The 27,577-nt window shown below is 40.6% G+C and overlaps 1 protein-coding gene across 1 annotated transcript; it reads left to right on the top strand.

Moving 5' to 3' along the window:
* Nucleotides 1–311: 311 nt before the first annotated feature.
* On the top strand, nucleotides 312–27,513 carry Sepsecs (Sep (O-phosphoserine) tRNA:Sec (selenocysteine) tRNA synthase). The gene is made up of 11 exons (XM_021210949.1): nucleotides 312–428; nucleotides 979–1,133; nucleotides 3,875–3,993; nucleotides 4,592–4,750; nucleotides 5,754–5,907; nucleotides 9,485–9,587; nucleotides 13,839–13,968; nucleotides 14,104–14,195; nucleotides 21,683–21,776; nucleotides 23,551–23,641; nucleotides 27,128–27,513. Exons 1-11 carry the CDS (start codon nucleotides 315–317, stop codon nucleotides 27,429–27,431), a joined length of 1,515 nt encoding a protein of 504 aa, XP_021066608.1. The 5' UTR covers nucleotides 312–314; the 3' UTR covers nucleotides 27,432–27,513.
* Nucleotides 27,514–27,577: the final 64 nt, after the last annotated feature.

The raw sequence follows: 27,577 nt of genomic DNA, 5'->3' as shown, positions 1-27,577 counted from the left end.
GCCTTCTCTGCCCTCTCTTGAAGTACTAGTGTTCTTGATTATAAGAAGGTTTACCTAGCCCAAGCCAACTCCCCTTTCCTCTGGCCGGAAACCCGCTAATCTTGCCAACTCTCTCATAAATACTCAAGGTTTCCAACTTCTTCCCAGGTGCTTGTGGTGTTGGGGCATGGGAGTGGAGGGCCAACAAGATGGCTCTGCGCATGCGCGGAAGCCGAAGGCAGCGGCCTAGGGTGTTTTGGGTCCACGGCCGCCCCGTACCGTCCGGGCGGCGCGCTGCATCCTGGGCCTCGGCGTGTGCTCAGTGGGGCGCCGTCATGAACCCCGAGAGCTTCGCGGCCAGCGAGCGGCGGGTGTCTCCGGCTTACGTGAGGCAGGGCTGCGAGGCTCGGCGCGCCCACGAGCACCTCATCCGGCTGCTTCTGGAGCAGGTACTCCGCTGCCTCGGCGCTCGGGCTCGGCGTGTGCCGGGAGGGGCGGGGCAGCGCGCTTCCCGGTGTGTGCGGAGCTGTCAAAGTCCCAGGGCTGGGTCCGCCGGGGCCTCTCGGGGATCGATCGCGTGCCGCCGGTCGACCTGCGCCGGCGGGCAGCTACCCGCCGCACCTCTCCGGCCTCGCTCCTTGACGGGAGTCCTGAACCGTAGTGCCCCCAAGGTCTGCCAGCCCCTAGTTTGAAAACTCACCCGAGGACATCACCTTTTCAGTTTCCCTAACTCCACTGAGCCCTCGCAAACGCCAGTGGCCCGTATTACAGATGTCCCCAACCTCTACAGTTTGTAGTCAAATAGAAAACGAACGTTTGGCCAATTGGCAGTTTGGCAGTTCCTACATAGCTGCTGAGTTTATTTCTGGTGTGAGGAATCAAAGGTCATTAAAACACATTAAAAAGAATTCAAGTACATTGATGTGGAGTTTTAGGGACCGATCATTTTCCTGAATATAAATGCCATTACTTTTTATTTATTTATTTATTTATTTTTAGGGCAAGTGTCCAGAGGATGGCTGGGATGAAAGTACCCTCGAACTCTTTCTGCATGAGCTTGCACTCTTGGATAGCAACAATTTCTTGGGTAACTGTGGTGTGGGAGAAAGGGAAGGGAGAGTAGCCTCTGGTTTGGTTGCTCGCCGTCATTACAGGTATGGTTCTTAAACTACTTGTGAAAACATTTATTTATGTATTTATTTATTCTGGGAACGGGAGTGGAAGGAGCTTAAAATAATGGTGGTGGTACTCCTACTGAATTAAAAGAGTTTCCATTCAGAAATAATCCCTAACCTCATCACATGGGTATGGAAATCAAACGGAACTGAGAGATGGAACTGAGAGACTCGGAGCTTTTCAAGACAGTAGTTCTGATATATGGTGGTTTTCCCCTTTCACCCAGCAGGCTGGTCAACATCACTGGTGCTGTGTTCTGATAATATTTAAACTAGTACATCTGTTACAAAAACTTAATAAAACAAAACAAAACAAACAAACAAAAAAAGCATAGTTCCAGCTGAGGAGATGGCTCGGTGGTTAAGAGCACTGACTGTTCTTCCAGAGGTCCTGAGTTCAATTCCCAGCAACCACATGGTGGCTCACAGCCATCTGTAATGGGATCTGATGCCCTCTTTGGTGTGTCTGAGGACAACTATAGTGTACTCATATACATAAATAAATAAATAAATCTTTTTTTTAAAAAAAAAACACAGTTCAAAAGAAATAAGAGTATTCTAGAGATATATATAAGTGACAGGTGACCCCAAATATCATGTTCTGGAGTGGCAACAGTTTCATGAGATTTTTATGTAAAATAGTCGCAGAACAGAATCACAGGCCAAGACACTTTTTGACTACACTAGTAGAAATATAGAGGTAGGCATGTTTAGGAAAAGCAGGGAAATCCTGTTGCAGGCCCTGGGTATTGTCTGATGACATTCTTAACTTCTGGGTAGGTGAAGCTAGGGGATTTCTGTCACTTCCAGAGGATTTACCTAATAGTCACAGGGTTGATAGGTCACACAGAGGGAAGATGTTTTGGTTCTTGGCCTGCCACTTGCTGACTTGCCACAATCATAGAAGTTCAGCCAACCTTGCAGAATGTTTACCATGGGTGTGGCCTTTTTTTTTTCTTTCTATTTTTAAACTTCAGTTGATATACATCATGGTTGTGTGTTGTGTTTTTTTGTTTTGTTTTGTTTTTAGTTCTTAGGACATTCTCACTTTGTAACTGTGGCTGGTCTAGAACTCACTATGTAGCTCCTGCTGGCCTCAGACAGAGAGATTCACTTGCCTTTGTCTCTTGAATCATAGGATTAAAGGTGTTTAACCCCACTCGTAGCCATATTTCCTTTTTAGTGTACAGGTTGTTTTGGAGAATAAAGCATGGTTTATCACTATCTGAATTCCAGCAGATGAGGGAACCGTTGTATGAGATGATCACATTAGTTGTATTAGTTTTGAGATTTTAATCCATTCTGAAAAGTGATTTTCTAAGAGACCCACCTGCCTCTGCTAGGACTGAAGGCATGTGTCACCACTGCTTGGCAAGAATAACTTAAATCATTAATTGGTAGTGATTTTGGATATGACAATTATTTCTGTCTTCTTTCTGTGAGAAATATGAACTCTTAAAAACTTTTTTTTTTAAATCATGGTGAAATATTTGAGGCTTACTGAATTTTATTTTAATGAAAACATTTGCAGTCTGAAGTGATGCTATGAGTAGGGATGCAGATTTCAGTCTAACAATGCCCTGGTAACAAGGTCCATACATAGTGCATATGGATGTCTTGTATATAAGACGTGCCTATAAAGAAGTACAGTACTAGTTAGTGCTCCATGATACTCTCATTATATGCAGTTTCTGATCTAATTGAATGTAAGAGATGGAGCATCAGAAGGAGTTTTTTTTTTTTAATTGGAGTATTCAGAGGTGTTTTTAATTATATAGGACTATCTAATTTAAGACAAGTGGATTTGTACACTCATTTTCAAGAAACATAATTTAGAAATAAGTAAAGTTTTTGCATGGGCGGTGGTAATGCCTGTAATCCCAGCACTTCGCAGAAACAGGGGCAAGGATCCAAAGTATAAGGTCAGCCAGGACTTCTTAGTGAGATCCTGTCTCAAAAGGCCACTGACACCAACAACAACTAATTAGGACAGTTTCTAAAGCATCAACTCATTCAGATTGGAATCTGTCCCACTGCTCTGGTAGGCAGAAAAGAAGGAATAGAATGTTACCTGTACTATGGTTTTAAACAGATCACTCCAAAGGCTAATGGCTTAAAATCATTATTCCTCCTGGTTCTGTGTGTTAACTGAGCTCAGCAATGTGTTTCTGGTGTAGTTATCAAATGTCAGCTAAGACTGTAGTCTTATTGAAGGTGAGAGTGGGCAGTCTCTTAAGGATATGATCTGCTTACATGGCTAAGGGATCAGATCCCGTCTTCTGGTATGTTAGCTCTTCCCTGTGTGGCAGCTGGATTTTGGAAGGCAGTGCACACTAGCAGACTCTTTAGAAGCCAAGTAGACTTAGTGCTTCTTATGATCTTTTAGAACTTAGAGGCTTTTTCTGTTCTTCCTAGTAAATAAGAGCATGCCTTCCACTCCCCCAATCCAGATGTAGATATGGAGGAGAATTAAACTGTATCTTTTGGTGTGGACCAACATGGGAAAAGAATTTGATAATGATGGTCTTTGGAGATTAGCTACTACAACATATTGAAACTGTTTCAACTTAAGGTGTTTCCACATTAGTTGTTTATGAAGTATACTGACAACAACAGAAAGCTACCTCTGCTAGATTTTGGTTATTTATTTGTAAACCTGTGTATTGACTACTTCAACACTGAATATATCTGTACCGATTTTGGCCTGTTTTTTTGCTTAGGTTCATCCATGGAATTGGACGATCCGGTGATATTTCTGCTGTGCAACCAAAAGCTGCAGGCTCTAGCCTCTTGAACAAAATTACTAATTCTTTGGTGCTTAATGTCATAAAGCTGGCTGGTATGTATCATGTCAATCATAATGCCATTGATGAGTAGATAGTACACAAGTTTCTTACATTTTCATGTCTTCAAAAATAATATGAATGACTTTTAAAAGGACACACATGTAAACCTGTTTCAGAATAAGACAAAAAATTGAGAGCTATAGCCTCAGGAATGACTAGTTTTTGTTTGGTTTTTGAGGATCTCTGTGACTCCATGAGTGTCGTGGAACCTTCTCTGTAGACTAGGCTGGCCTTGACTTGAGAGATCAGCCTGTGTCTGCTTCCTGAGGCCCATCACCAGGAAAATTGCAATGTTTCTGCCTTTTTTTTTTTTTTTCTGAGACAGGGTCTCACTATGTAGCTCTGGATCACCTGGGACTCATTGTAGACTAGGCTAGCCTCAAAATCACAGAGATACATCTGCTTCTCTGCCTCCTAACTACTGGGATTAAAGGTATGCAGCGCTACTCCCCTGGCTTCAACAATGAGTTTCATGAGAGCAAATGAGAAGAAACATCGGGGTTACAGTCCATGTTATTTGATAAAGGAAATGTATCATTTCTTCCAGAAAGTTTCAATGGGATAGTGAATTGTTTTATTTTTTATTTGTAGGTGTTCATTCAGTGACCAGTTGCTTTGTAGTTCCTATGGCAACCGGGATGAGTCTAACCTTGTGTTTCCTAACACTACGGCACAAAAGACCGAAGGCCAAGTATATCATATGGCCCCGGATAGACCAGAAGTCCTGCTTTAAGTCCATGGTCACTGCAGGTAAAAGATGACATGCAGCATATGTGATATTTTAAACATCCAATGGAAAAATTCAGATTTTTATGTAGAGATAGGTAAATGAAAAATTAAATGAACCCCATATTCATGCTTTAAAGAAATAGTAAAGTATTCATAAAATTTAGTACATACTTTGTCTTATGCAACTTTAAGTTTACTTAAAGGTTACTTACCTTTACCTTTAAAGTTTGTATAATTATTTGTGAGGTGATCTTTAACTATGTGCTAGTTAAATACAATATTTCAATTAAAAATATGGACTCTTGGGCCATGAGATGGGTTGTTTATCTTCACACTACTGAAATTGATTGTAGGGTTTTTTTTTTCTGTATGTGTGTTTATATGGTAAAACAATTTATGGATATGATTAATTTGGGTGCTTGAATTTTATTATTTATATCTATCTCTGTAATAAACTCAAATGAAATTGAAATGTTTCTAGAGAATGATCAGGGTTCTTTTTTTTAAATATTTATTTATATATATATATATATATATACACACACACATATTAATACACTGTAGTTGTCTTCAGACACACTAGAAGAGGGCATTGGATCCCATTACAGATAGTTGTGAGCCACCATGTGGTTTCTGGGAATTGAACTTAGGACCTCAGGAAGAACAGCTCTTAACTGCTGAGCCATCTCTCCAGCCCCGACCAGGTTTCTTTTTGATTATCAGCAACTGAGCAGTTAACTTCTGTAGACCTCTGGTTAATATGTTTTCTTTATAATATAAAATCCTTTCTGTATTGTTTCAAAGCATTAAGATCCAGTCCTAGTTGTCTACTTGTTCTTCACATCCTTTCGACTTGTTTTTGACTAATGCCAGCTCTGAGCCACCATCTTTATTACTAGAGAAAAAGCTTATTAGTTTATTAAGTATTTAGAGTTCTGTGTACCATTGCATTGGTTCTTAGAGTTCTAGAATCATCTCACATTTAGTTGACACTAATGCTTAGCTCTCTGGTTGACTTGATTAGGGTTTGAACCCGTGGTAATAGAAAATGTATTGGAGGGTGATGAGCTGCGCACAGACTTGAAAGCCGTGGAGGCTAAAATCCAGGAGCTCGGGCCTGAGCACATCCTGTGCCTTCATTCGACCACAGCCTGCTTTGCGCCAAGGGTGCCTGATAGGTAACTGACGTGGAATATGGGTCTTCAGATGCTCACTCAGCAGCCTAGGGACAGTTATTGAAGCAAGGTGGAGAACTTTGATGTTGAAGGAAAATCAGCTGATGCAGAGGTGGACATCCGTCTATCCAACCTCAGTTCGTCTTGTTTGTCTGCTTTCCTACTCATTGCTTAAGCTTATCCAAGTGAAATGCTGGGCAGGGCATTTTCCCATCTCTGCTTTGGCCTTGCAGTTCATTTGCTAAGTGGGAAGTATAGTCATTAACAGACTATAAGTAAAGTAGTTTAGGATTATTTACGTTTCTGTGATGGGGAGATTAAGTGCCTGTCCACATTTGGAAAATAATATAAATTAGAAAATTAAAGCCATGGGGGTGGCAGATGTTCACTTTTCTAAAAGATACAAATAAATATTTTATTTTGAAAATGTCATGGGGCTTAGGTTAATTAACAGAATTTTCTGTTTCTGCCAGAAGCTCGAGTTTGGTTTCATTTCAATATTTTTAACAGAAGTCCTAATGAATAAGAACCAGGTTGACTTTGGACTCTGGTTGCTAAGCTCTGCTGTTTGTGCACTCACATCGTCTGGCCGTGATGGCCACGTGTTAGCTTCTATTATTTCACAGGCAAATTTTAAAAGATCATATTGAAGCTGTGCCCTTGAAAAATTATCTTGTGTCACTCATGAGCTCATGAATTCTGTTTTAAAATTATGTTGCATATGCTGTAGTAGTTTATTAATGACCAATCACTTAAAATTTCTATCAAAATATGAAAGAAATAGTATTCTTTCATAATTTTAATATCTAGAACATTTGAATAGACTAGAAGTAAAGTTCTAGCAAAGCTGTCCCAGACAGCTCGTGAGTGTTTGTATTAGAGGAGTCATCTCTCTCTGGGGAGCTTGGCTTCAGTCTCAGTGTGTGATGCTGCATTGGTTTACATGTAGACCTGCTACAAAAAGTCAGGAGGGCTTAACAGTCAGCAAATTGTCATTTCTTACTTCTTATTTGTATGATGTAATGAATGTTTTTGATTAGTGAGGCCTAGGAGAATGGAGATGTAAAGCTAGTATATTTGAATTTCTGATTTTAGTGGTTTATCATTTAACTTGTTTTTATTGGCCAATTATTATAGAGTATTTAATAGGAAATCTATGTAAAAATGTTAAAAGAATATAATTTCTGATGGTTATTAAAATTCTGACTTAGAATTCAGTGGGGTTCACATGGAAAATCTGTTTTCTATTTTTTTTTTTTTGCTTTTCATTTAGTATATTTTTATGTCCTTAAAGCACCTGATTAATTTAGATCGTTTAAAGTTACTTACAAGTCTTATTTGTTTGTTTAAATAAGTTTAATATTATGATACCTTATTTTCAAGGATGTTATTAGAGAATTCTTTCTCTGGAGCACACACATATGAAAAAAAAGTGCCTTTTATCTTCTGGAGAATATAAGTATGTGTTCAAAGTCTATTTTGTTTGTAGCAGAAGACATTTTGGTATTGATTGTGAGTCAGGTGTATTGTGTGTGCTTGTGTGCGTGCTTGTGGGTATGTGTGTGCTTGTGTGTGTGCTTGTGTGTGTGTGTGCTTATGTGCATGACTGATTTTGGATGTCTTTTTCTCTCACTTTGCCTTTGTTGTTTTGAGGCAGGGCCTCTCACTGGAGCACCCTGTTTCAGTCAGCCTGGCTGGCTCTTGAGCCCCAGGGTTTGTCCTGTTGATGCCGCCTGTTGCTGGGATCTCAGGCGCACGCTGCCACAGCTGGCTTTTTCTGTGATTCTGAGGAATCACACTCAGGTCCTCGTACTTGCGAGGCAAGTGCTTCACTGACTGAGTAAGCCATCTCTCCAGCCCTGTCTTAGTGATCTATTGCTGTGATCATGTCTTAGTGATCTATTGCTGTGAATAGACAGCATGATCATGCCAACTCTTACAAAGGAAAGCATTTAATTGGGGCTGGCTTATGGTTTCAGAGGTTTAGTCTGTTATCTTCAGCGCAGGGAGCATCGTATCACATAACTAGACATGGTGCTGGAACAGTTAAGTTGAGAGTTTTAAGTCAAGATCTGCAGATATCAGGAACAGACACTGGGCCTGGCTTGGGCTTTTGAAGCCTAAAAGCCTACCTCTATGACACATCTCCAACATGGCCAAACACCCTGTTCCTTTTAAGTAGTAACACTCCCTGATGTCTAAGCATTGAAATATTTGAGTGTATGTAGACCATTATTACCTAAACCACCACCACAATTTATAATACTTAAGTAAATTAAGTTTCTGATACATGAACATGATATTATTTATAGTTTTAAAGCATTCTTGCTCACATCTAGAAAAAAAGATACATCATCTTAGTAGAAAGATCATACCACTCATTGCTTACTTGAGACAAGGTCTGTTGTTTTGTTTTGTTTTTTGAGACAGGGTTTCTCTGTAGCCTTGGCTGTCCTGGAACTAACTCTGTAGACCAGGCTGGCCTCGAACTCAGAAATCCGCCTGCCTCTGCCTCCCAAGTGCTGGGATTAAAGGCGTGCGCCACCACGCCTGGCCCAAGACAAGGTCTTGTGTATCTCCTGACTGGGCAGAGACTTACTGTGTAGAACAGGCTGGCCTTGAACTCACAGAGATCTGCTTGCCTCCTGATGCAATGTATTTAAATACCTCCTTTTGGAAAGAAAATTTAAAATGATTTATTTCCAAATTGTTCTATTCTGTGAAACAAAACATTAAAAAAGATCATCTTAATTACAACATAGGATTTAGTTATAGTTTTGCAGTGTGCTGACATTTTTATAGGTGGTTCCAGTCACAAAGACCTCTACTGTGTTGTGATTCATCACCATATTTAACATATGTTAGACTCAAATCGTCTTTATATGAGGAGTGTCAAGTGAACAGTGAAGAGATGTATATTTTTAAGCCAGCAGTTTTTTTTAAAGGATGTAACCAGGTCGTTAGGCAGTGCCAGTGGTCAGTGACTTTTGGAATAGGAGTACTGTAATTTTCCTTCTGCAAGCTTTCTTAAGGTTTCCAGACATGCTCGTTGTTTTCCAGCACTAGCTTTAATGTGGTGAGCAGTCAGAACAGTAGGAAGAGAGGCACAGTGCTGTGTGAGTCATGGCTTCTTTGTCTTGTTTGTAAAAAGTTTGGAAATTAGTAAAAGTTACCATCATAAGCTTTTTTGTTGCCTTTCCTTTTAGACAGGGTCTCACTATGTACCCTGGCTGGCCTGGTACTTGCTGTGGAGACCTGGCTTGGAACTCACTATGTAGACCCATCTGACCTCAGACTCACAGAGATCCTCCTGCCTCTGCCACCCAAGTCATAAGCTTTTATAAAAAGCATTTTTCTCATTTATTGGTAGCATTAAAAGATAGTCTAGGTTTCCTAAAGTGTTTGCTCTGTATTTCCAGGCTGGTGAATTACATGTAAAGATGCTACAGAGGGAATTCAGTTTGTCATCCCCTCTCCCTTTCCCTGGTATACCTTAAGACTTGCTATTAATAAAAGCTTTCCATAATTATTTATAAAGCACAGTATGAGTATGTCTTTCTGTAAATGTTTATGTTTATAGATTAGAAGAACTGGCTGTGATTTGTGCTAATTATGACATTCCACATGTAGTCAACAACGCTTATGGATTACAGTCTTCAAAGTGCATGCATCTCATTCAGCAGGTGAATTATTATATTAATATTATATGCTGTAGGATTATGACTTTTCTATAACCCAATACAGTAAACATTATTTAGTTCTCTATACTTCAGGGAACATTAGAAACTTGTATACAGTATTCTATTAGTAAAAGTTATTATTCCTAGGTAGTATGATGGTAATTGGATAGTAGCTTTTAAAGACTTATTTGTTTATGCATATATTTTATGTGTATGCATGTATCTCTGTATGTAAGTGTGTGCACACCTATGTGTCTGTGTGAGCATGCTAGTTTGTGCAGTTGGGGGTCAGAAGAGAGTGTTGACTGCCCTTTTGTTTATTCCCTGAGGCAGGCAGGGTCTCTCCTGAACCTGTGGGTTGAATTTTCTCAGCTAGGCTGGAAGCCAGCAAGCCCCAGTGATCCTCTGTCTTCGCCCTCCTTGGAGCTAGTGTTTTACATATATGTGAAGCATGTGTGTTCTGGGATCGACCCTCTGATCCTCACAGTTGCACTGCAAGTGTTCTTAGTGGATGAGCCATTCCTCAGCCCCTGGGAAATAGTTTTGCTGGTCCTGAATCAACATAGAAATATTTCAGTGCCCTCCTTCTGAGAATTGTTTCAACCCAGGATGTTCATGTTTCTAAGTATTGAATTACAGTATTTCAAAAACTATATTGATGATTATATTTTATATAGAGGAAAAAGAACACAGAGAGTCAGAAGGAACCATGTGAATACATAAAAATACATTTTCAAATCTTAAAAAAAATTTAAACATTTTCTAGGATCTTAAAAGTCCTTTAGTAGCTGCTGCCCTTTGATCCCTCCTTATCCACTCTTAACTTTGATGTCTTTTCATCATTTCTTAACTTTTTAAGGCTGCCTCACAGATCCATACATTGGATCAGGTGTGCGTCATCTAGAGCAGAAGAACGGAGCACAGGGGTCTGTGATGGAGTCTGTGAAAACGCCTTACACCAGTGACTCGCTTCTGTGCCCCGCCTTCCTCCTGGGCATCCCTTTAATTTTTAATACTAAAAAATTACTATGTACGTGTATGTGTTCATGTACACATATGTGTGTCATAACGTGTACATGGAGGTCAGAGGGCAACTTTGCTTCTACCGTATGGGTTCTGGAGATTGAACTCAAGCTGTCAGGGCGGGTGGCAAATGCTTTTAGCCACGGGGCATCTCACTTCCTCTCCTCCTTATATCTTTAATGCTTTCAAAATTCAAATGCATTAGCATCTCTAAAGGTTTATGAAAGGAAGGAGTAGGTGGTCATAGCTATCTTATAGGCACCTTTAGTTGTCTATAATGAACAGTTTCTTTCTGTGGACATACTATTTTTACATAGTGTAGTCATTGTGTACATTTTACAAAATACTCCAGGCATTGTTAGCTAGCTATATGTTTATACTTTCTACATGGCTGTATTGTTTTCACATACATCATTTTAAGGGTTTATTTTGATTTATTTATTTAATGTGTGTGAGAGAGCTAGTGGGAGACAGATGGCTTGAGGAGCAAGAAGAGGCATTAAATCCCTTGGAGCTGCCATAGGGTGCTGGGATCAGAATTCTGGTCTTCATGCTAGAACAGTGATTGTTCTAATTGCCAAGTCTACAGCCCAAAACGAGTCATTTACTCAGACGTTATTATTCCCTAATTGAAAAGTGCTCAGTGTTCTGGGGCTCACAACATACTTTTGAATACTAGAAAATGGAACTGTGGAGCTGATGGGAATGGTGTCCTTGGGGCTTCTCTTCCTGTTTCCTCACTTCATCATCATCTGTGTGTGTGAGATGTTTCTCAAATGCAGATTCTAAAATCGATTAGTCTTTAAGTAGTAAAGAAACATTTCTGCAGTTTGGCCTATATGAGGAGAGGTCATGGCATTGTTGGTTTAAACCACATAAATATATGGGTCTTGTTGAGCACTGACTGCTATGCCATGACATTATAAAGTTAACTTTCACTCATAGCTGTGATGATGCAGGGACCCACCATGTGTATTAGGCATCAGTTAGGCTCTGAACACGTCTTTAACGTTATCTAATAAGGTATACTATTTATTGTTCTGTTCATATATGAGGAAACAAGCTCAGAAGTTCAGTGACTGGCCTGAGGCCTCATGGCTGCAGAACAGCTCGTCTGGCACAGTCGACACCAGGACACAGATTTACCCCTTAAACACAACACACAAAAACCATGTGGTCAGTGAAGAAAACCAGCATGTCTGAAATGTAGCATTTCCAAAGATGCCCCAGAATTACTTAGATCTGTGCAGATAGGATATTCTGTATAAGAAGTCGCAAGAAGTATACTTGACATTCATTGTACTTACTGAAATGCCTAATTTGAGTTGTTAGGACAGATTAATGGAGAGGCACATAGTAGAGCTTTAAAAATATGTGTGCGATTGACTGTTTGCAGAGTGTGGGAAGCAGCAACTGGACTTAAGAGATGGAGCAAAGAGTGTTACTGCTGCTTCAGCTCATGCCTGATGATTACTGCATTCAGTAGATCTTCTGGGTTCCCATTTGTGTATGAGCTACCAGATAACATCACACAAAATACACAGCCATGTCCTGATCTCCACCAGCCTCTGCTCTGCCTGTTCTTTCTTTTTCTTCCTTAGTGACAACATTTTGTTAGTGTGGGGAGTGTGGCCCTTGAACATTTCTGAGCTCTGGTGTGGCCTGCTTGTTTTCTTGAGTGGACGGTGCAGTCGTCATGGTGATAGGGTGCTGCAGCAGTCTGGAGTGCTGATTGCTCCTCTCGGCCTTCCCACACCCAGGTTAGGTGCAGGGTCTTCTCAGGAAGCCTAGACAGTTGTTGGCAGCCACTTCTTACCTGGGACAACCTGAGGTGCTTTCCCATCATTTATTCTGTTAGTGTTTGTGCTGCTTCCTCATCCTGAGGTCAGGAGGCTTTTCCTGTTCACAGTTTGTTGAGAAATAAGAGTCACGGCAAGAATAAGGCTGAAACAGTCAGGTGATGGTCTCTGAGTGGTCTGCCCCTCCCCAGCTACTGCCGTCTCTACCTGTTGCCCACATCTGGTCTGTCAGATTAGACCAGCTATCTACGATTTCCATTCTCCCCGAGATTCAGAGGTGGGCAGGAAGCGTGAGAACGAAGGTCAAATGTGGTTATAATATTAATAGGAATGTAGATTGCGAATACAGATTGAAAATCTGTGGCTGCAGATAAAGAAAAAACTATGTGAGTTGAAATTTAGATAGTATCTCCATTTTTAAGAGGAGAAAATTGCACCACATTAGACAGAAGGTCACAGCTGTGTCGAATGGGAAGCAGAACTTGGTTCCACATTTCTAGTAGGTGCATGTTCCGCTCTGTGCCGGGATATTAGACTCCACTTCAAGTTCATTTGCCATGGAACGAGACTGTGTAAGGTCACAGAGTTACGGACCACAAGGTATGGAGAAGCATCGCCTGGAGCTGCCAGGAATATACAAATGAAAAGGCCATTTGTCGATGATAAACATAAAATGTGGCTTCTCTTTTGTGGTCAGAGTCATTATGGAAGTAGAGCTCATTGCTTGAAGTCTAGGCTTAGAGTGGATGGCTTGCCTAGCCCTGGGTCAGTCTTCAGCACAGAGAAACAAACCAACCACCTAAAAAAGAAAACGTAGACTATGCCAGGGGTCAGAGAGAGGCGCTTAATTTCTATCTGCTTGGCACTTCGGGCAGCTGTAGTTTATTAGACTGTGATGCTAGTATTTAAACTACTTAATCACTGCAGACCTTATTGTCAAATAAAGGACACAGGTGCAGGGCATGGGGAACTGCTTTGTCTCTTTCTCAGTTTTAAGGTAAAAAGCTGTTACACAGGAATTCCTACTCCTACTGGTAATGAAACCCCACCTGCTTCCCAGAGGTTATGAGTTGGTGATTAATCTGTGAGAACAGTTGTCACTGCAGAGTGCTGGTGTTCTGCTTATAATGAGCACCTCTCAGAGCTGTGGTTTAGTCCTGTAAACCCTGGACTTGCCCTGCTGCAAAGCCAATTACAGTCCTTCACCTGCTTTTGAAAAAACATCTATGCACTGTTTTAGGGGTACTCATTTTTACTTCAAAATTAAGGAAAAATTAGTAGCAGCCTTTGCAAATGTGGAAATGAAATGAAATTTATATGTGTCATTTTGTAGAATATGGTTTTGTTGTTGTGCTTGTGACCTTTACTTGTTAATAGCAGTTGTCTGTCCTCCTAGTGACTAACACACGACCCACATGTTATTTGATTCTAGGGGGCTCGGGTTGGTAGAATTGACGCTTTCGTTCAGAGCTTGGACAAAAATTTTATGGTTCCAGTAGGTGGTGCTATAATTGCTGGTTTTAATGATCCCTTCATTCAGGACATCAGCAAGATGTATCCAGGTCAGTAGATACCTTGGTTTTGGGAAAAGTAACTAATGGACAAAACTGCACATGCACATAGCCTTCTGTGATGAGTCTTACTCTCCAGGTCCTCCCGTCAGCCCTCCTTCACACACCCTGTCCGTCTGTTTGCAGGAAGAGCCTCAGCCTCGCCGTCCTTAGACGTCCTCATCACCTTGCTGTCACTGGGCTGCAGTGGCTACAGGAAGCTGCTGAAGGAGAGAAAGGTGAGGTCTGCCTGTGTACTCAGTGCTGTTCGTCTAGCCTGCATATCACTCAGATGGGAGCCGCCGTCCTGGTTGTCCTCTGTCTGTCCGGGTGCTGAGGGATAGTTCGCATGCATTACTTTACTGACAGTATTTGTTTAGAAACCTCTGTATTGGGAATTATTCGGTCACTTGTCACCTAAAGGTAAAGGAGCTCCCCTTTTTATGTTTTAACATAAGCCATATTAAGCACTTTTCTTTTACATGTATTTGAGTGCGCATGTGCATGTGCCATGGCATGTGTGAGTGGATGTCAGAGGACAATCTGTGGGAGCAGGGACTGAGTGCAGGTCATGACTTAAGAGGAAGGACCTTTGACCTGCTTAGCAGTCGCACCAGCTCTGCTTTGGTTTTTTTGAATAGGGTCTTGCTGTGTTGCTGTGGCTGGCTGGCCTGGAGATTGCTTATGTAAACAAGGCAGGCCTCAAACTCAGGGTAGTCCTCCTGCCTCTGCTTCCTAAGTGCTGGGACTACAAGCATCTACCACCACTTCTGGCATAGAGGATCTTGAAAAACAAATGAAAGGTTTTCTTTTGAGTGAGTTGCAAGGCCAGCCATGGCAACACAGCAAGACCCTGTTCAAAAAAAACAAAGCAGAGCTGATTTTGGAAACCTGAAGGCTTGTTTTGGTGTGATGTTCTAGTTCCAGAAGGAAGAACCAGTAGGGGTTAGCCACCTTATTACATTAAAATAATAAATCTCTCCTTCAGCGTTGCTGAAACACTGGACTCATTACTTATATTGGCTGTGAGGGGGAAAAAAGTGATAAACTTGGTGGTGTTGGCCTGAAGTAGTCCCAGCTACTCAGGAGGCCTAGGCAGGAGGATCACTTGAGCAACATAGTGAGACCCAATGTCTTTAAAAACAAACTAACATAGAAAAGCTTCATTTGAGACAGTTCTGTAATTGTTGATGGGTTAGGTCAGATGAAAGGGATTATTCATCTGTCCAGCAGTGCTGGAGACCACTGGCATGGTGTTTGTATCTAAGCAGCCTTACGGTGTCAACTAGCAGTGGAATCCTTCAGATGTACTTGACATGTTTTAAAGCATATGGGCATAGCTGTTATCACATAGACCCTCCAACAGTGTTATTCCTCACACGGAATTGATGTTTAAAGTTTTTGTGGCATTTTACTCCAGTCTTCCTTTTCCTAATAATTTAATCCATGGGCAAGTAGTTATTTACTGTTTAAATTGTGGGGATATTTCTTAAGATTTACATGGTCATTCATTAGAGATATGGAAATTAAAAACACAGTGAGCAACCTTATATTACACACACACACACACACACACACACACACATAAATGCAAGGTAAAATCAAAATCACAACTAAAACAACAACAAAAACCTGACAATACTGAATCCTGTCACAGAGCTGAAACAAGCTGACGTTGTTGATAGGAATGTTAAATATGTTAAACACAGTTTTGGAAGCTACAGTGGCACCGTCCTAGAAGTTAGATATGATCACCCAGAGCAGTTCTTATGCTTCTAACTGTTTACTCAAGAGAATGAAAGCTTGAGTTTGTATGAAAACCTATAGTTGGGGGCTTACAATAACTCAGTTTATAATTGCCCAAACATGGAAGTAAGTCTTCGTCTGAGGAACAGAGGGACACACTGGTACATCTTCCCTTAGCAATGGAAAGGATCAGACTCCAGGTAGACAACAAATGGCGACTCCAGTGCATTATAATAAATGATGTGCAGCTGACTCGGAAGACTCATGTGGTCTCATCTATATGCCTCCTTGGAAAAGCTAAAAGACAGGGACAGGAAACACAGATGAGCGCTGGAGGCTAGGATCAGGGAGGCATGTTTTGGAGCTGGTGAGATGCCTTACAACTATGTCCTTTGTGGAAGTGGTTTTGTGGCTCTGTATGTTTTTCAAAGTTCAGAGAACATGAACATTTGGAAAGCATATACTTGAAGTTTTATATGTATAAATTGTACTTGGCTAAACCAGACAACAAGCTTTTACACGTAGGTATTATACTGCCATGAAAGCATCACTGTTCTAGATAACCAGGGTCCTCAGGTGATGGGTTCATGCTCCTGGGTGATAGAGGACAACTCTCAGGAGTTGGTTCTCACCTTGCACTGTGAGTTCCAGGATTGGGCTCAGGTGGTCAGGTCTGCATGCTCTACTAAGCCATGTCCTCTGCTAGGTTCCTTATATCCATTCTTCAGTGTCGTTTTCATCACATGGTAGGATTCGTCTCCACTGTATATATGAAATTGTGATCTGGGAAGATGTACAAGCCCGAGGACTGGCTGGTCATTGCAAGTCTCAGAATGCTGGTGAAGACCGAGTCGGGGTACTGCCCAGGTCCCTCTGTATTCTGTCTTAGCACTGTCTTCTCTTATTTGCAGTTATTCACACAGCTCTGGGGGAGTGGAGTGATCAACCCTGTCATGCTAGGCATTTGAGCCATAAAGATGATGATTGGTCCTGGGATCCTCCTGTGCTATCTAGTGGAGGCATTTAAAACCCCAGAAGCTCCCATATGCACTAATTGATTTTATTTAAAATTCTTTGTATAGAATTTACATAGAACAAAAGTTGTCTAATGGAGTAATTTTCAGAATAGTAAAATGCTGTTCTGAGAACTCTGACATTGCATGAAAATAAAATTGTCCTTTAATGTTTTTACCCAGTAGGCCTTCCTGAGGAAAATGTGGATCTCCTCCATAACCACAATTGCGTATATGTAGCATAGACATTGTTTTCTTATTGGATTTGATGCAGAAATGTAGTGGGCTTTGTCTAAATGGACTTCTCTCTGCTGTGAACATTTCATCATGGTAGTTTATTGGTTCAGCTGTGGAGAAGCTGAGGCAAAGCTATTTTGTGCCAGCCAGAGCTATTTATAAACCATCACTGAGAGAGAGCCTTTTTTTGTTATTGCTGTTATGTGTACTAAAAAAAGGAGTGTTAAAGGGAAACTTAGGATTTCTTTTTATTCTGTGCCCTTATTCCCCACAATGGTATTTTTAGAGGTTATTTCTTCCAGCTATATCTCTTCAGAAAAGGCTTTACCTTTGTCACAGTAGAAGCAGACAAGAACTCAGCTTGAAGCCATTCCCTTTCTCAAGCTTTCCTTTTTGAAGGGTGCAAGGATCAGGGAGTGGAACTTTGTGTGTGAATTGAGCCTCTTTGCCCTTAGCCCCTTCCTGATCAGTGCATCGGCTTCATAGTGGGGAGGAATGACCAGGAGTTAAACGGAAGACGCCTTTAAGAAAAGAGGTTAAAATACAGAGCTGTTTCTTTGAGTTTCTTTATGCAAAAAGAAAGATCAGCCTTAGAAGTTTGTCCTCACTTCTGCTTTGCTTCCAGAGAAGCCCATTATCCTGCTCAGCTCTCCTTAGAGAAGAATGCTTTGCTGAGCAGGGTGGCAGATGATCATTTATTGTTGCAAGTATCTGCCGAGTTGGACAAGTACAGAAGAGGAGTGTAGTAGAGTGGCTGTTGTGAGCTGAAGCTCAGAGGACAAACCGTGTTCTAGGAGAGCGCCAGATTCGTAACTCCAGTGTCTTGTAGCAGAGCTAAGTTCCAGAAGCAGTGGTTCATTTGTAACCTAAAAGTGGAATTCTTGAATTTTGCAGATGTCTGATTTGGGGCTTGGACGTGGGGCTTCAGTATCTTGAAGGCAGTGTTTTTCCACTTGAGCCTTACTGAGTGTGTGTAGATCCTTGGTGCCAGCCACAGTGGGACCACATAGTTCGTAGCTGTAGGCATCTTGGTGTGTGAGTATGTATGCATGCCATTGCCTGTCTGTCTGTGCTTTGGTTCCTTACATATGTTTTGAGACACCACTTCTCAGTGAGGATCACCATTTCTGCTCATCCCATCACATGGAGCAGCATGTTTCACATAGCCCAAGACCTCTTGGAAGGGTAGTAAGCTCATCTGGACTGTGATGAGAGATAGTATGGCTGTTGGGTTTCATGACTGCAGATCATTCTGCAATCCAGAGGACATACGAAATATAATGCTTAATATAATTCAGCTCCTTTTTCATTAACATCATGAACTATGGTGTACGGTTTTGTGTTTTTGTTCTAGAAATATAGCTGACATTAGCATTCAGGTATACAGTTCAGTTTATCTATAGTGAAAGTCTTCTAAAATGAAGTTAAATACAGCACAAAGGGCATAGAAAATCAATATTATTTCATTTCTTGAAGTAAGATCTTTCTATACACATTTGCTTGGGCTGCTTATAAATTTCTTCCGTTACAGAGGTATTTTATAATAAATGTCAGTTATAGATTTAACTGTAGCAGAAAATAGTACAAGTTCTGTAGCACCTTCATGCATCAGGTAAAAATTGCTTAGCTCAGTGTTAGCGTAAGATAGCCATATAGTATCCTGAAAGATATTTTTAAAGTGTGGTGATATTAATAGGACATCTAGTACTCTAATACATGGACTATTGTACAGTTCAATCTATTGCACTTTGAGCTATTAGTTTACCTATTACAACCTCTACACTCAGTAAAGATACTGAAAATATTTGCTGTTGAGTGTGAACTTTATTTGAAAATAATTTTTAAAAATTGTATTATTTTACTACTAATGACGGATGAGATTTAGTTACTTTATAATATAAAGCTTTCTGTACTGATATTAGTGACTGTTAACACTGAATTCTGACTAGGGGTGGAGATAGGTGCCTGTGATCCCAGCATTCAGAAGGGTGAGACCAGGTCTCAGCAGTCTGAACCTCTCAATTTTGCTGTCATCAGCCAGTGATTGATAAAAGTAATTTATTAATGGATTAGGATTGAACATGTGCAAATTCAGTTTTCTAATAACCATATATGCATGATCACATTTGCAGGCACTCTCTAGGGATGCTACTGAGGAAATATTCCTCTTTTTCAGAAAAAAACCTAGCTCAGGTATCAATTAAGCCCTCATTAGGTTCCAATACACAGGTGTGATAGCACACTAGATAGAAGATTATTTTAAGTTGGCTTTTAGCACTGAAGTACATAAACTAAAGAACTTTGTTTCTTTAATATACGCTTAATAATAAGTGAACAGTGAGCAAGCCTTGTTGCTAGGGGGACAAAGGGATCCATAAAGGACATTTTTTGGCTACCAGGTTTATTTTTATATCTTCCTAACAAGAGTTTGGAAGTGTTAAACCTACAGATGAAAGTTAGAATTTTAGTAAATAGTACAAATAATGAAACATTAGCATCTCATATCTATGTGGAAATAAGGGGCTTTAAAAAAAAAGTTCAGAGCATTTAAAATTAGCAATCTGTATACTTTGCAGGAGACGAAAATATACACAAGAAATCCATGAATTCTACTTTTAGGAACTGATACAGTAGTAAGAGATTTTGAGTTGTTCTAACTGCCATAAAATTCTTGGTATTTTACTTGCATATGATTCTTACATGTTCTCCTTTTTGAAGGAGTGTTAGTAGTGCTTTGGGGATGATCTAGGAAAATATATAAAATGTACAAGGAAAGATAGCTTTTCATATAATTTTTCCACTCCATTTCTGAAAATGATCATAGTTGGCTTAAATATTTCTCAAAAAATTATTCAAATTGTGTTTATTTACGGTTTAATGAATTTATAAATTATACAGGAAAAAGATGTAAAAGATGTAAGTAGAAACTTAAGTAGAATATGAATTCTTCAATACAAGGCAGAATGTTTTTGGTTGTATGTAACAGTTGTGGCTGTTATTATCAAACATAGCTTGCACATAGGGATGTATTTGAGATACAGGTAAGTATTGAATGCTAATAAATGTGCTTGGAAAAAGTCATTCATTAAAAATGTTAGTTACTAGATGAGCTACTGCTCTGCATAGCTCTGAAGATATAGACTGTGGAAAGCACCTACAGAGCAGGAGGGCTTGGACATAGGCTTGGAGGGATGCCCTTCCAGGGACAGGCTTAGTTCCCAGCACTCCCACGGTGGCTCACGCTCATCTATACCTTCAGTTTCAGGGAAACCAACACCTTCTTCAGGCCTCTACACACACAGACACAGATACATGTATACACATATATGCAGGCAAAATACCCATATATAACTATTCCTATAGCTAATAATTGTGATGAATGAATGACAAGAAGAAGTCTTACCTCATCTAAGGGATATCAGTTGTGACTTTTTTTTTTTTACTTTTTGGTTATAGAAAGAACTACTTTAGTGATCTAATATTTCATGATTTTGACATGCAAAGAATTGTTCTAATAAATATTCCCAATTTAAGAATTGAGCATAAAATTTTAGGTGAGAATATAAAATAGAGTTGTTAGCACGGGTGAGGCCCTTGCAGCTCTAAGGAACCTGTTACTGCATAAAACTGGGCGGCATTCTCCCTCCTCTCTCAGCCCTGATCTGTTACCAGGTGTAGTTGTTCATCCGTGGACTTCCGACCTCAAAAGCTGCTGAGAGAGAGCTACCTGGGGAGGAAGCAGAAGCAGCTTTTGTGGCCTTTGAACTTGAAAAGTGTCATTTTCTCTATTAGCCCTGCTGTCTCTTTAGGACTTACGTTTGGCCATTGATGGGGGTCAGTGAAAGTAGACTTATCCTACTGCAGGTAGACTTGGTAGGTTTCAGCCTACATTTTAAAAGCAGACACAGAAGAAAATAACTTCAGTTTAATAGCTACTATTGGCAAAGTAGTACAAGTTTTAGTTTTAGATATTGTAGTCTTTGAATGTTAGTTGTTGCACCTTAAACAGATTAGATTCGGGGCTGGGAGATAGCTGAGAGATAGAGCACTTCCCTGGTACACACAAGGCCCTCATTTGACCTGGGGTGCACACACACACACCCACACATATATATACACGGCAGTGCACTTTTTAAACTACCACTGACTGTGTAACTTGAATGCTAAATGGATACATCTTAGCTTTGAAGACGTGTTTAGTAGTTACAAAAGGAAGTCACCTGAGAAGGACACAGGAACTGATAACAGTGTAGAAGAACCACTCTGGCCCCTGTGTAGAACAGTGTAGATGCTGAAGAGGTGGAGGAGAAGTCATCTGTTGTGCTGTAGAAATGGATGGCTATTTAGGTACAGAGCTTGCTCATGTGTGTCAGTACCTACTTATAATCCCAGCTATTTGGGAAGCTGAGACTGGAGGATCAAACTTCATCTCTAGCCTGGGCAACTTAACAATATGCTGCCCTTCCAACCAAAATAATTCTGAAGTGTTAACTCTAAAAGTTCTGCAGAAATGAGAAATATTATAGCCCAAGACCAGAAGTAGGCTGGGGCTCTGCCTTTCTCCTAAGTTCCAAGGTTCTGTTCGCAGTGGCTCTGAATCTCACTATATTGTGCTAAAGGAGAGTCGTGGATGAGATGGTAAAAAGCATATACTTCATACTAGTAGGATTTCGTATTATGGTTTGAGTTGGATTTATTTAACTTTTAAATGTGATATTTTATTATTTCAGGAAATGTTTGTCTATTTGTCCACCCAACTAAAGAAGTTGGCAGCGGCCCACAATGAAAGACTACTGCAGACACCTCACAACCCTATATCCTTAGGTAATTTTCTTCTTTTATTAGAAAAACATTTGAGATATTTTTAGCAAGGATGTTATCATTTATAGAAATAGTAACTTGTTTTGGTTATGCTGATAATTTTAAATCCATCCTAGCATTAACTGGTAATTTGGCTTATTTAGCCTTTAAAATGCTTTAATGTTTCTCTAAAGTAAAACCTATCAACTGAGGGAATCAGATCAGAGTGTGTGTGTGTGTGTGTGTGTGTGCGCGCACACACACACACACACACACACATATATATATATATAGTAATTTAGGGCCTGCTTCTTACCATGACAATTTGCTCAGTTAACAAACCACCAACATAGCATTTTTAGTGCCTTTTCTTGTTTTTCTCAGCTTCTGCATGTTAGGAAGAACTGTATTGTGAATTGATCTGCTGATATAAGGACTAGTATTTCTGCCATGCAGTTCAGGAGGTACTGAAATGAATATAGTGGGCCAGAGAGATACCTGGTGATTAAGAATGCTTGCTCCTTAATCTTGCAGAGGGTGTACGTTCAGTTCCTAGCTCTGGCAAGGCTATTTCACAACTGCCCTTAACTCCAACTCTAGGGAATCTAACAGCCTCTTCTGGCTTCTGAGGCGCCTAAATACACATGCACATGTCTATAAACAAATACATAAATAGAAAGCATTTTTAGAAAGTGAATAATTGAGCCAGGTTGTGGTAGCACATGCCTTTCATTCTAGAGGCAGCCTTGAACAGACCAGCCTGGTCTACAGAGGGAGTTCCAAGACAGCCAGGCATACACAGAGAAACGCTGTCTTGAAAAAACAAAAAAAAAAAAAGTGAATACTTGACTTTTACATACTTAAGTAACTTAAAAGTTTCATAATTAGTGTATGAATATATGAAGTAGAATATGTCTTGTATTTCTCATCCAGTTGAGAAAAGTGAATCATTTATAACTAAAGCCGTTTTTAGAATGAACATCAATGGAGAAATGTGGGCCCCAATACCTAACACAGAGCCCTTAATCCTTTGCCCACATAGCAGGTCATGCTGGGTGGTTGGAGCGTCAGTTTTACCATATTTTAGTTTCCAGTCCCTTTTCTCTACCTCTGATATGGAGATAATATCCATCGCGCAAAACTGCTTAGGGTTGGTGGAGATGCTTGTCACTGGTTCAGCATGACAAGTGAGTCTTCAGTGTGGGTATGGCAGTGGTGGTGCAAGGGTGGCTCATCACTCGGTGTCAGAGTGACACTTTTACACCTGTGTGTGCAAAAGCTGATGATCTTGGTCTTACATGGACTGAGATAGAAGACTCCACATTCTTTTTTTTTTTTTTTTTTTTTTTTTTTTTTTTCGAGACAGGGTTTCTCTGTATAGCCCTGACTGTCCTGAAACTCACTTTGTAGACCAGGCTGGCCTCAAACTCAGAAATCCACCTGCCTCTGCCCCCGGAGTGCTGGGATTAAAGGTGTGCACCACCACACCCGGCAACTCCACATTCTTGTTGCTTAAGTTCTTCCAAGTTGGTTGAATTCAGTTAGCAGCTCCATTGATCACTTCATTGTTCCATGTATTTAGCTGGAAAATTAACTTTCTAAAAAGGAGATACGGGATGTTTGTCCATGATTTGTGAACATGTTTTCTCTAAATTTATCTGATATGGAAACAATACCTGCTATAATTTAAAGTGCTACGTTGTACCATGGGCAGTGCATGGAAGCAGTTTCCTTATGGTCATTTGTTTTTGAGTGGTTTTGTAATCCAGAAGCCTGCTGACTGTCTTTTCTCTCCTAGCTATGACACTTACGACGATAGATGAACACCATGACAACGCTGTCACTCAGCTTGGCTCAATGCTTTTTACCAGACAGGTGTCTGGAGCCAGGTAAGTCCATTTAAGAGATGAGTCTATCTTTTTTCTCTGTCACCTGGAGGACACCATGTGCCCGTCCCTCCTCCAGGAGGGACATCTGGAGCTCTTGAACCTTATTTGTTTTCATCCTGTGGTTTTTCTAATGAATTTTCAGGACTTGTAAAAGCCTATACCTGCCAAGCTCCACTTCCTAAACTTTAAGAACTCACAAGTTCCAGTGGAAGGCTCTGCTTAGGTGACAGCCCAGTTGGTCAGCTGTTGTAAGACAGCGAGGCTGTCGGTTTTGGCTTCAGTACCTCCTGGGTGTGAGTGCTTGGCTTTCTGATGATTCCAGCCTTTTGGCTTTTCCTTCACCAGCCTTTCTTGCCCTTCGCTGTCCTGTATAGTGATTTGGTGAGATTAAATTATTCTTTTCATCTGACTCCTTTACGCCACCCCACCCCACATAATGAGTTTCAAGTTTTATTACAATAAAAGTGCTAGTGTTGGCTTTTCTTTAAAAAAAAAAAAAGTTTAATCAAGATTTCTCATCAGTAGTCCTTTGCTATATACTGACCTATGCCTGAGAATTCACTGTGGTCAAAGAACAAAAAGCCAACAACCCCGTGAGGCTGTTAATATCCCACCTCTGGATTCTGTGGTCGAAGTATAGGAAGACAGGAGTCTTGTTTCAGTGCCTCTCTGGATAGATTGCTGCTGCTGCTGCTGCTGCTGCTGCTGCTGCTGCTGCAGTGCTTCTAGGATTAAACCTAGGGCCCGAGGCAGAGTGGTAAGCACATGACCACAGATACAGGCCCAAGTCTCAATTTTCAGATAGGGTGTCACTAAAGTTCCAGACTGGACTTGAACTTACTATATGGCCCACTTAGGCCTAGCACTTGCAAGTCTTCTGTCTCAGCTTCCCACATAGACCCAGGTTCTATGTAGATTTTTATTTAATTCTTTCTTAGGTGATCTTCAGTACTGTCATATTATGATGGTAGAAATATGGCATCTTTCCTACCAATTTCAAATGGAAATGTTGCTAATGAAATACTGTTTTCTAATTGTTCGATTTAGATTTATGTTGCTGTAATTAAAATGCTCTGACAAAAATCAAATTGGGAAGGGAAGAACATTTCTTTAACTTATATTCCAGGTCATAGTCCATCCTTAAGGGAAGTCAGGGTACCAACTTAAGCAGGAACTGAAGTAGAAATCATTGATGAAAATACTTACTGGCCAGTTCATTCACTTATGTTTAGCTAGCTTTTTTTAAAGTGTCCAGGACCACCTGCCTAGAGATAGTAGTTCTGCCCACAGTGGGCTGGGCCCACTTGTATCAGTTAGCAATCACAATAATATCCCAAAGCTAAGCCCAGAGGGCAGTCCATTCTGAGGTTCCATCTTCCTGTTGACTTTAGGTTGTATTGACCAAACAAACAAACAAGTAACCAGAACACTAAACTAAGAGGGTTATGCCATTCGTGGCAACTATTACTGAGAATCATGCTTTCCACTCACATTTGCATGGCACTAGAATCAAGTATTTTAGAGAAAAATGTGGTATCTTGCTCTAAATGTTTTTCATCATATATGAAAGACATGTAGCAGAAGATGGCCTAGTTGGCCATCATTGGGAAGACAGGCCCATTGGTATTGCAAGCTTTATATGCCCCAGTACAGGGGAATACCAGGGCCAAGAAGTGGAAGTGGATGTGTAGGGGAGTAGGGTGTGGGGAGGGTATAGGGGACTTTGGGATAGCATTTGAAATGTAAATGAATAAAATATCTAATAAAAATTGACAAAAAATTCACTACTCCTTTATAACTATAATTTTGCTACTGTTATGATCACAATGTAGATATCTGTGTTTTCTCAAGTTCTTAGGTGACTCTTGTGAAAGAGTCATTCAACCCTTAAAGGGATTGAGACTCACAGCTTGAGAATAACTGTTTTGCAGAGAATTTTTATTCTTTTTTATGAAAATAAAATTATGTCCTTAATTTAAAAAAAAAAAAAGAAAAGAAAGACATATGCTGTCTTCATCAGTGTTGTATTGCTAAGAGGCATCATGAACGCTTACAAAGGAGAGCATTTGGGCTTGCTTACAGTTTCCGATGTTTTGTCCATTTTCATCATAGTGGAGAATAGAGCAAGTAGAGGAGAACATGACAACAGGCAGATGGACTTGATACTGGAGAAAGTAGCGGAGTGTTCTACTCCCGCTGGATCTGGATCTCCCTCCAGAAAGGGAGTGAGAGCCACTAGCCCTAGCTTGTGCTTCTGAAACCTCAAAAGCCCGCCCCCAGTGACACACTTCCTATTCTACCAAGGCCACACCTCCTAATCCTTCTAAGTAGTGCCACCTGATGCCTAAGCATTCAGATGTATGAGCCTATGGGGACCATTCTTATTCATCCACCACACTTGCAGAGGATAGAATGCCTGTATCAAGGGACTTGGATTTTATTTGTGCTTTGATTAGATCTTCCTGGATCTGGCAGGTTGTGAGCTAGCTGATGGGGAGCTGGTAATGGAATTTGAATTCTCTGGGTACTCTGAAATAACAGTATGAGCTCTTAACCACTGTGCCATGCATCTGGCCCCATTGTTTGGTTTTGTTTTCTTTTTTAGCCAGTGACTTGCTATGTAGCCTGGCTGGTCTTGGGATCTTCCTCACTTCCTTCTAGTGCCGACCACACCTGGCTAATGACAGCTCATTCAAAGAAAAAAAACTAAAACTTAGGTCAATTCACTTTTAACTTGAAAAACTGGCTGTATGCCACATAGTTCTGATGCTTTGGGTTTGTTTCTTTGTTGTTGAACCCACCTTCCCTTCTCCCCACCGTTCCCCCAGACAGGGTTTCTCTGTGTAGTAGCCCTGACTATCCTGGAACTTGTTTTGTAGTCTAGGTTGACCTCGAACTCCCAAAGCTCTTCCTTCTTAGTGCTACGATTAAAGGTTTGTGCCTCCACACCCAGCCTTTAATTCGTTTCTTTAAAAGTGAAAGATTAGAAATTTGCTTATGTTTAAGGAATCCGTGGAAGTCAGCTTTAAATAATGCCTAAGTTGTTGGTGGCTGTTGCTGTCTGCTGGCCACCTCCCACTGAAGCAGTTACCTAGTTCCTAGATCCTGCTGTGAGCCCTTTCATTGCCAGTTGCTGGTTGCATGATTGAAATTTCATTTGATGTTGTTGTTTTGGCTTATATAGTTGAAGTCAGATTGTAGGTTTGGCACAAATGTAAATTTCTTCTTTGAAGATGTGAAGAGGAGCTCTTGCTCTCTGCTATAGAAGCTGAGTAGAGGGTCATCACCTGGCAGGATTTCGCAGTTGTATTTTACAGGTTCATTTAAAGCTGACAGTTTGTTTGCACTGGCCACAATTTATGTCTGTTTCTCAGCTTCCTAACTGGTGACTGTATAGCTTAGCGAGACAGTTGCCTTGTTTCTGGTTGGGTGGTATCTATTAACATCACCAGACACGTCAAGTTGATAAATCTTCTTCCCTTTCAGGGCTGTGCCTCTGGGGAACGTGCAAACTGTGAGTGGCCATACTTTCCAAGGCTTCATGTCCCACACAGATAATTACCCCTGTGCTTACCTCAATGCGGCAGCGGCCATCGGGATGAAGATGCAGGATGTGGACCTGTTCATAAAGAGACTTGACAAGTGCTTAAACATAATAAGGAAAGAACAGACTAGAGCAAGTGCTGTGTCTGGAGCTGATGATAACAAAGCTGAAGATGCGGGTATTGAGGAAATGGCTTTGAAACTGGATGATGTGCTTGGTGACGTGGGCCAGGGCCCTGCTTTATGACACAGGGCTCTTTTTGACAGTTCATACAATATATGTAAAGTTTTTGAATCAAGAATTTTATAGAGAGTATTCTGTCAAGGAAGAGACTGGTCTGAGGGTGATTGTTTTTTATCCTTAGATTGCCTCAGTCTTTATTATTCTTAGCA

This window comes from Mus pahari, chromosome 13 (assembly GCF_900095145.1).
Source record: "Mus pahari chromosome 13, PAHARI_EIJ_v1.1, whole genome shotgun sequence".
In the NCBI taxonomy this organism is placed as follows: domain Eukaryota; kingdom Metazoa; phylum Chordata; class Mammalia; order Rodentia; family Muridae; genus Mus; species Mus pahari.
The sequence above is the reverse complement of the archived record's forward strand: the minus strand, read 5'-3'. Positions and strand labels throughout refer to the sequence as shown.